This window comes from Mastomys coucha, unplaced genomic scaffold, assembly GCF_008632895.1.
Source record: "Mastomys coucha isolate ucsf_1 unplaced genomic scaffold, UCSF_Mcou_1 pScaffold7, whole genome shotgun sequence".
NCBI lineage: Eukaryota > Metazoa > Chordata > Mammalia > Rodentia > Muridae > Mastomys > Mastomys coucha.
Window position 1 is genome coordinate 39,228,487 of NW_022196913.1, and position 10,164 is coordinate 39,238,650.

The 10,164-nt window shown below is 38.6% G+C and overlaps 1 protein-coding gene across 12 annotated transcripts in view; it reads left to right on the plus strand.

Annotated features, from left to right (window-relative positions):
* Window positions 1-10,164, plus strand: part of Prpf4b (pre-mRNA processing factor 4B) — a 37,125-nt gene that overhangs the window by 16,994 nt on the left and 9,967 nt on the right. For all 12 annotated transcript variants that reach the window (XR_004114917.1, XR_004114913.1, XR_004114915.1 and 9 more), the window contains exons 4-11: window positions 1,224-1,379; window positions 2,825-2,906; window positions 4,015-4,225; window positions 5,682-5,755; window positions 6,902-6,992; window positions 7,560-7,707; window positions 8,491-8,628; window positions 9,142-9,295. Coding sequence is in view for 1 of the 12 variants with exons in the window: in XM_031358055.1 (XP_031213915.1) it covers window positions 1,224-1,379; window positions 2,825-2,906; window positions 4,015-4,225; window positions 5,682-5,755; window positions 6,902-6,992; window positions 7,560-7,707; window positions 8,491-8,628; window positions 9,142-9,295 (1,054 nt within the window). In the remaining 11 variants the exon portion in view is untranslated. The remainder of the gene's footprint in view (window positions 1-1,223; window positions 1,380-2,824; window positions 2,907-4,014; window positions 4,226-5,681; window positions 5,756-6,901; window positions 6,993-7,559; window positions 7,708-8,490; window positions 8,629-9,141; window positions 9,296-10,164) is intronic.

Consider the following 10,164-nt stretch of genomic DNA (forward strand, 5'->3'; position numbering starts at 1 on the left):
GGTGGATCCTGAGAGCTGGCCACTCTAGCTATAAATGTGAGTTTCCAGGTCATTATGAGACTGTCCTGAGGCAGTAAAATGGAGGACAATAGAGAAAGGCATCTGCTCTGGTCTCTGCATTATTGCACAGGGATGTGTGCACTCACCCTCATAAGCATGTACACACGAGATAACATATGCATGAGTGCAATATAGAGCAGTAGCCCATGAGTCACAGCTTTGGTACTCAAGAGTACAGAGGTGCTGGTAGTGTAGCCAGTAGTAGAGTGCTTGACTAGTCTCTAGAACAATCAAAGAAATAAGAAACATAAGTATTTGTTTCTGTTGTGCTTAACTCCTTACTTATGAGAAAATTGTTTAAATTCCTAAGTGAGAGGCCAGAGAGTGGTCTTCCTCAAGACCACTTGCTGCTCTAGCAGAGGTCCTGGGTTTGGTTCCTAGAACTTACATGCTGGCTCACTGTTGTTGACTATTAGTTCCAGGGGCTTGAATGTCCTTTTCAGGCCTCTGCAGATACCAGTTGTACACATACATACATTCATTTAGGCCCTCACAATCAAAACCATTAAAAACAAATTATTAAAGAATTTGGGTCTTGCTATTCCCAGTCCTCATAGCCTTTTTCAGAGTGCCGGGATTATATGTTGTATCACCATGTCTGGGTATGTTTCTTTAATAGAATAGATTTTGAAGGTGTCTTGGTTTAAGTTTCTTTTACTGCAACAAAACACAGGAACCCAAAAAAGCAAGTTAGGGAGGAAAGGGTTTATTCAGCTTATACTTCTGAATGTATAGTCCATCGTTGAAGGCAGGACAGAAACACTAAGCAGGCCAGGAATCTGGATGCAGGAGCTGACTGCAGAAGCAATGGAGGAGTGCTGCTTACTGGCTTGCTCAGGCTGCCTGTTAGGGAACCCAGGACCACCAGCCCAGGGATAGTACTAACCTCATTGGGCTGGGCCCTCCCCCATTGATCACTAATTGAGGAAATGCCTTATAGCTGATCTCATAGAAGCATTTCCTCAAATGAGGAGCCTTCCTCTGATGACTTTCACTTGTGTCAAGTAGACACACAAAACCAGACAGTAGAGAGGACATAAGGTTCACAGAGAAATTGAGCATAGAGTTCAAAGTCTCCCTTTATTCTTCCCCACACATGGTGGGTTTTGCTCACTTTATTTGATACTTTAACAAATATTTATCCCTTTTTTTCTTTCAAATAGAGATAGGAGTCGAAGGAGCCGGTCACGCTTGAGAAGAAGGTCTCGATCACGGGGTGGCCATAGGAGAAGGAGCAGAAGCAAAGTAAAGGAAGATAAATTTAAAGGAAGTCTCTCCGAAGGAATGAAAGTTGAGCAAGAGTCTTCATCTGATGATAAGTAAGAACGGACTGTCACCATTTCATGATTCTAGTTTAGGAAAATTGGTGTACTAGGAGGGCTTCAGTTTCTGCTGAACTGTCATAAATGCATCCCTGATTTCATCCTGAATTGAAAAGCTAACCCTCTGTGCTTATTAGGTATGTTTTTCAGAATTTAAGGGCTCTGCTTTTTCTAGACTGAGTTGAATATTGGGCTGGTCATCATTTTACTGTCTTCCTTTGTTTTTATTAGAAAGAGCAGACCAGTTTAGGGGAAGAAGTTTTATACAAAATTTAGACTTTTCAGTTCATGTCAGATGTTTCATGCTTTTTTGTTGGACTAGTTGGTGGGCAGTAGTATATCTGTTACAGTGAGATAGAGAAACAGTTCAAATGACTAAGTTTTCTTTTTTTTCTTTTCTTTTCCTTCTTTTTTTTTTCCAAGACAAGGTTTCTCTGTATATCCCTGGCTGTCCTGGAACTCACTCTAGACCAGGCTGGCCTCAACTCAGAAATCCACCTGCCTCTGTCTCCCAAGTGCTAGGATTAAAGTGCACTACCACTGCCTGGCATGACTAATACTAAATTATTAGAAAATGGTTTAAAATGCAAGCTTCTAAAAGCACTATATCAGAAGCAAAGCTAAGAGTGTTTCTCAGTAGCACTTCTTGCCTTCCTGGAGACATTTTGTTCATGTCTGAAGACATGTTGTCACCTGGTGGCAGAAGGCCAGGGAAACTAGATCCTGTAATGCATAGACCAGTTCCCCTCACAGAACAATCCACTGCTAAAACTCAGCAGTGCCTGAACTAAGGAGCCACTGTTGGTTCTATGACTGAGGAAGCTGGGAAGGAGAGAGGGGTTCTGTGTAGAGCTTGGCATAGCCAGTGCACATGTTAAACTACTCATTGGTGCACTTAGTAGGTCATAAAGATTGGGGAGGTCCTTGAAGAACATGAGGGCAGATGGTCCAGGTAGAATTGGACATTAAGTCATATCCATCTGAAAAAAGTCAAGTGTTTGTATTCTTTTTTTAATCCTTTTTTGTTTATCATGTTGGGTTTTGCTGGGTTTGTAGGTGGCACCACAGCCTGCTTGCATTTTTGATAGGAAATAGACTAGAAGCTTCCATGAGCTTTCTATGACCCAGAAAAAGAAAATGTCAGCTTACCTGTTCCATTTTTGTTTTAGAAATGAAAAAAATTTAGATTAGAGCAGTAAAAACTCTTTTCTAAGGTCACAAAAGAATCTCTGGTGGGTATTTTGAATGCAGAGATCTTTCTTGTTTTCCGTTTTGGTGCAGTGAACAAGGTAAAGGTAAAATTTTCTGGGTTCCCATTAGACAACTTTGAGCCTTGGATCAGTAATGGATGGCTTAGACCATGGCTCAAACTTTAATTTAAAAATGTACAAGTTAACAGTTTGGGAATCTGCAAAAATGTTTGAAAACTTTTTTTTGTTAAGCCTTGAAGATTTTGATGTGGAGGAAGAAGATGAAGAGGCTCTAATAGAACAGAGAAGAATACAGAGGCAAGCGATTGTGCAGGTATGTGATGGTGCTTGGCCATCAATACAAGAAAGGCTTTTAAGTTGAGCAAAGAAAGAAGTAGTAACAGTAACTAGGTCACTAGAAGAGTTTACACATATTCGTGAGACTTATAAAGATGGCCATTTCTTTAGTTATTAAAACTGATCTGTTGCTCTTTGAACTGTAATATAAACTTCTTGTGTAAAACATGAGAATTTAAAAAAAAAGAATTTTCATGTTAAAAAAAGAATATTTCAAAGATATATATTTATCTTTATGTATGTGAGTACACTGTAGCTGTCTTCAGACACACCAGAAGAGTGCATTGGATCCCATTACAGATGGTTGTGAGCCAACATGTGGTTGCTGGAGATTGAACTCAGGACCTCTGGAAGAGCAGTCAGTGCTCTTAACTTGTTGAGCCATCTCTCCAGCCCCTAACATGAATGAAAATTCTTACAATGTAGGATAAATTGGAAATTCTTCTAGCAAAATCAATTATTTGGTACTATACAAAAAAACTACTTTATCTAAAAGGATAATGGCAAATTTTACAGTTTCAGTTTTGTTTCAGGCTTTTGTATTTGTGTGTGTGTGAGAGAGAGAGAGAGAAGAGAGAGAGAGAACGCATGAGGATCATTTGGTAGAGTTGTTTTTTTCCCTACTGTGTGTAGGTTCTGGAGATTGAACTTAGGTTGGCAGCTTAATGGCAGTCGAGTTTACCCACTGAACCATATTGACGGCCCACAATTGGGGTTTAAATGAAAGCTGGGTGAGGAAGATTGTTATACACATCTCAGCAGTCATGAAGCAATAAGATTTGTTGCTTTGAAAGACAAACCACATCTCCTTGGCTGTCCTGAGACAAAAGTCATGTCAGAGGATAGAATTTCATATGGTCAGGTCAGCTTATACTACCTGATGAATGTACACCATAACACAACTACTTTTCAGAGTTTGCACAATAGGGAATTTTGTAAGTATTGTGAACCTGATGGAAGCCAGGGGTGGATGCCTTTGTTGTTTTACATTTGCAGTGCTCCCAGTATTCTAATGCAACACCTCTTTTAAGTAATATATTTAGATAATATGTGGTTTTATGAAGCTGATGTATCTCTTGTTATAGAAATATAAATATCTCGCTGAAGATAGCAATATATCTGTGCCATCTGAGCCAAGCAGCCCCCAGAGCAGCACAAGATCACGATCCCCTTCGCCAGACGACATCTTGGAGCGGGTGGCTGCTGACGTAAAAGAATATGAACGGGAGAATGTTGACACCTTTGAGGCCTCAGTAAAAGCCAAGCATAATCTAATGACAGTTGAACAGAATAATGGTGAGTTAGAGTATCTAACGAAGCTTCTCTGCAGGTTTAGCTGTATCACTTTATAATAGAGTTGAGGAAAGTTAAAAAGAAGTAGGAATATTATGCTCAAGTAATGTTCTGTAGTAATGAGCTTTTTCACTTATTTTGTATATATATGTGTGTGTGTCTGTATGGTAGGAGTGCACGAGCAGGCCAAGGGAAAACCTTTGATTTTATTTCTCAGTTCCCACCTGTCTTTTCTTGAGACAGGGTCCCTTACTGGTTTGCAACTTGCTGAGTAAGCCCTGCTGGCTGGCTAGGGAGCCACTGTCTGTCTGTCTCCCCAGTGCTGGGATCACAAGTGTGTACTGCTCTGATGCCCTACTTGTTTAATACAAGTTTTGGCAAGACAAGGAGTCTACTGATTCTCATTTCTTGTTGTCAAGGATATTTTATTCAGGCATCTGACTGAATTGTGGCCACCCATTGCATTCTAATTTAATAAGAATGCACATCAGGTCATTTTCATTACTGAGTGAGCCACAGTTTTGGAAGTTGCCTAGAAAGCCAATGTACGAGAAGGAAAAGAAGTTTAATTAACACTACTGACTTTTTGTTGACTTAGGTTTTAGTTTCTGTTTTCATTTCTCAGGTATTAATTAAGAAATGGGATTCCTAGATCAGTAGTGGACTGTTTATGTGTGCTCTTGCTATAAGTTGTCAAACTCTCCTCTTGTAAGTTAGGTAATTTTGCCATCCTATAAACCATACCTGGGTACTTATTTATCCAAAGTCTTATTCATGTGGTATTGTTGTCTTAGAATTTTAGCCATTGTCCTTGATAAGTACTTGTAGCCTAGTGGCAGCGTGGATTTGGATTTCTCTCACTGTGATTTGGGTGTTCACTTCTTGAAAACCATTGTAGTTCTTTTTTTCTTGTCCAGTTTTCTATATGAGTTTTAGATATTTTAGGGGCAAATTTTAAACTGGTAAAGGCTGATCTATATCTTACTAAAGGGGGAATTTACCCTTTGCAGTATTTAATATGAGAGTTTTTTGTTTGTTTTTCAAGTCAGGCTTTCTCTGTGTAGCCCTGGCTGTCCTGGAAATTTTTCTGTAGAGCAGACTGGCCTCTAATTCAGAGAGATCTGCCTGCCTCTGCTTCCTGAGTGCTGGGATTGAGTGAGCATACCACCACACTGCCTTAAATTACAAAGGTTTTTAGGGATACCTTTTCATTTTAATCCAAGATTATCATGGAGCTATTTATCTAAACTAGCCATGGCAAAAGTTAATGTTAGTTTTTCTGCTTTGTACTTGCAGTGGATATTTCATATAAAGTGTAAAAACCTGTTTCTCAATTAAATTATTAGTTGAAAGCCAGTGTGTAAGAAGAAGTTTAATACTACTGATTCTTCGTTGACTTGGATTTGAAGTTCTGCTTTTGTGTCTCAAGTTCTAATGCATCCGATTTATTTCACTTAAGGTTCATCTCAGAAGAAGCTTTTGGCACCTGATATGTTTACAGAATCTGATGATATGTTTGCTGCTTACTTTGATGTGAGTAATTTTAAATCAGTGACATAGGAAAAAGTCTGAGTATCTAATGCTCATGAGTAGTTACAGAGCAATGAGGTTTACATTAACAACATGGAAGTGCTAATATCTGGACAGGCTGTAAGCAACCTGTCAGAACTGAAGTGTACCAGCTTGTTCCTCTCTGAGGCCAAAACTGTATCAGAGGTTTTAAAAGATACACAAGAGAAGAATTGGAGAACTTTACCAAAGTTGCACATCTACCCAAAAGCCTAAATATGTAGTACTTGTGTGCATGTATGTACAGATGGCACCTCAGCACATGAACAGGAATATATGTGTAGTAGTTAGATACCATGATGGAGTTGGTGAGGTGGTCATTGTCGGTAGGGATTTTCTGTTTTTATTTTATTTTTGTTCTTTTTGCTGTAATGTTTTATCAGTGCCTTTGGGTCCATGAGTAGACATTTAATCGTCAAGAAGGGGGAGAAAAAGAGGATTTGGGGTCTCACAAGCTCCTTCGATCTTAAAGGTGTCAGCTCTTTAAAAGATTCCACTGCCTCCCATCAGTTTCAGCTTGGAACCAAAGCCTTTATCACAAAGACTAGGGAGTGTGGGTGGGGAGGGGTGTATAATAAACTACAGCATTATTGCAGGATGTTCTGGGTATCATGGAGAATAATATGGAATAGGGTTATTCACAAATACTAGATAGATGTTATTTTTAATTTTTCCACACAGGCTCAACCTAGTACAGCCAGTGAATGTTAAATTTCATGCCTTTGTGGTAAGGGTACAAATGTCTCCATGGGCAGGGAGGCAGGAAGGAAATGATGCAAATCGCTAGGCAATGTTGGACACTGGTTTGTTAACTGAGTTCCAGTCTGCAGGAGTTTCTCCAATCTGGCTCATCAGCTAAAGGAAACTAGATCTGATTTTGAACTTTTATTTAAATTTTTAGTGCCTAATCAAGCCCCAAAGCTTTTGGAAATCTCTCTTAAATATGTTTCCTGTGATTTAAGATGTAAGACATTTTGGTAGTTCTACCTTGGCCACCTTGAATTTGTATATAAGCAATAGTAACAATTATATAATAAAATCCTAGTATTGCCATTTTTTGTTATTAAGGAGTTACTTTAAGCATGCGTCACCTGGTCTCCTTCATTTCAGAGTGCTCGTCTCCGGGCTGCTGGCATTGGTAAAGATTTCAAAGAGAATCCTAACCTCAGAGATAATTGGACAGATGCAGAAGGCTATTACCGTAAGTTTGCATTTCTCATCAACTTTAAAATTCATTGTGCAATTCCATAAAAGTACACTGCTCAGATAATCACACATCGGTGAACTCTTTATAGACAAGAATGGCACAGCCAGTGATGGCATGTGAATTTTTGTTATATTCCAGTCAGCAGCCCAGAAGCATTACATATTAATTAAAGCAAGCCTAAATTTGTATGTAGAAATTTTCAGGCATGAGTGAATTCTCTAGAGAAGAGGGTCTACCACTTGAACATCTTTTTATTATAAGTCAAGAGAAGTAGTATACCAAGCAGCTCAGGTGCTAATCATGAAAGCCTTTGTCATGCAGTGCTGCAGCTGAAGACACCTCATTGAAGCGTTTATAAAGTTGTCAGCAGTTGATAGGTCCCAGGAACTGTGAGAGCTTCTGTCACATTCTGAAAGGATGATCAGTGCAGTCAGTGACTGGATTTCTACTGTATATTAGAAAGAGTAGAGATTTGATCCAATTTTAAATAATTCCAATGTGTAAATGACTTCTCGATTTTGTTTTCATAATCATATCTTTAGTTTTTAAATTTGGTTTTAGGTGTGAACATTGGGGAAGTCCTAGATAAGCGTTATAATGTGTATGGCTACACTGGGCAGGGTGTGTTCAGCAATGTTGTCCGTGCCAGGGATAATGCAAGAGCCAATCAGGAAGTGGCTGTAAAGATCATCAGGAACAATGAACTCATGTAAGTTAAGAACTGAACCAAAACCAACAAAACACCCAACAAGAATATTAGTTTACTAAAATTTTTAGAAAAGATTTTTGACTATAGGGTTTTAAATTTAGAGCCATGTATTACATGGAATGTTCTATTATGTCAAACTCATTTCAGTACCTACTCTGCACCAGTATGTCCTTAGATCCCCTCCCCCCTCCTTGTGTGTCACCTAATGCCATCTGCTCTGACAGCCTTAATCTAAATAGAAGAAATGAAAGGATATGAATTGTTACTTGAACACATAACAGCCAGCAAATCAAAATGATTCATTAGCTACTGACAGGAATTATTTATGTCCGTCATTCTTGACTTTTTTCTTTCATAAGCATAAAATAATTGCCATTCCCATATATTTATATCTACTACACACGGAGCTGGTGGTGGAGCCAGCTTTTGACTGGCCTTCAAATGTTAGAAGTATTACAGATTTTTCTCCAAGTCTCTGACTGTCCTAGCTTTAGAAAGATAATTGGCTGGGATGTCTAACCTCCTGTACTGTAGACACTCGCTTTAGACGCAGGCTGTGAAAGTTTAGTCAGATCGTCCTTAAAAAGTTATATTTAAGGAGACATGCCCAATAGTTACACTCTCAGAAGAACCAGAATAATAATTATATCAAGATATTTTGAGATTTAAAAATCTTTAATTAAATAATACTTAGGTAGTTAGTATGCTACCCATAATTTATCAGGCCATATCTAACAGATGTCACCCCTAAATTCTTGTGTCTTAATCTCTTTTTCATTGAAGGCAAAAAACTGGTTTAAAAGAGCTAGAGTTCTTGAAGAAACTTAATGATGCTGATCCTGATGACAAGTTCCATTGCCTGCGCCTCTTTAGACACTTTTACCACAAACAGCATCTCTGCCTCGTATTTGAGCCTCTCAGGTAAAGTGCCAACACCTGAACAGTCAATTGCTCCTGTAGTTTATCTGGCAGCCTTGTGCTGGGTAAATGCGAAGAACTACTTAGTTTTCCTGTTGGTTCTTCTTATTATCTGTATTATCTTGAAAATCATCAGCGTGTAGAACATAGAGTTCTGTATTGGGTGGCAGGCAGTAAGAAGCCTCAGGCATCCTGCAGGTCAGCAAGGAGTGGTAGGGACAGATAGCAGTTTGACCTTTAGCAATATGACTTCTAAGTTGTATTTTCAGGTGAAGACCTTCTCAAGTAATGTAGTTCTTCCTTTGTTTATTTTGAAAATTTAGCTTTATTGGGAAACTGTATTATGGACATACTGTTATTCTCCAATCTTGGTGCCAAATAATTTATCAGGCATTCGGAATAAGGATTCTCAAACAATTATATAAGTTGTATTTTGCACTTGATTTTACTTTGTGCTTGAAGGTATTTTTGCCTTTTGTATTTGATTTTTGACTTTCTTGTCTTTTCTCCATAAAGTATGAATTTGCGAGAGGTATTAAAAAAATATGGTAAGGATGTCGGTCTCCATATTAAGGCTGTAAGATCATACAGTCAGCAGTTGTTCCTGGCATTGAAACTCCTTAAAAGATGCAATATTCTGCATGCAGATATCAAACCAGATAATATTCTGGTAAGTCAAACAACCATACCACCTTGTGTGTATATCCATATCTCTTCTTACTAATAATAGGACTATTGTTATACTGTAAAATAACATTTAATACAATTCTGTGTTTAATAACTCATTAACATTTGCTTGCCAAATTTTATCTTCCTTTGAAATTGAGCAGTGAATTTCATAGAAAACTATGAGGAAAGAGGAAATGAGTTGTTGTCCCTTTTTAAAGTTTTGATGGAGGGATTTAGTGTTCAGTGACCCCAAGAATGATGGGAATGATCTCCTTGAGTAGTTAAAGAAGGATGTTCGGTGTTGTGTGGTGTGGACACAGGAACTGCTTTCTGCTGAACAGCTATTTGGAGTGCTCGTTTGGTTCACTTGGTTTTTGAGATCCACTCTTGCTCTTCAGTGGCCTCAAACTCACTGTTTTCTTGCCCTAGTTGCCCAGATCTCATGCTGAGATTTCAGATACCTTTTTTTTTTCCTTTGAAGCTGGCTTCTGGCGACCCAAGCAGTAAGGTTCAGCTGCGGCTAGGTGTTGTTAAGAGGTCTTCCTTTGATGTTGTGACATCTCTTGTTAGTGATTTCTCATGGAGTGCCATCAGATTTCACGGTGTCTGATGGTTTTGAAATTTGGAGATCCGACATCATGGTGATAGCATTAGTGCAGAAACATACCTCTGCCTTCCTTGGCCCCTTCACCTTTCTGTGGTATTCCCATTCTGAAGCAGATTTACAACTTAGTGTATTGCTTTGTCGTCTGCCAGTGATGGGTTCTACAACATGTGTTTTCTTTTATTTTTTTTTCTTCTTTTTTTTCCTTTTTATTTTGACTTCAAGTATATGGGTGTCTCACCTGTGTGTATTTATGTACACACATA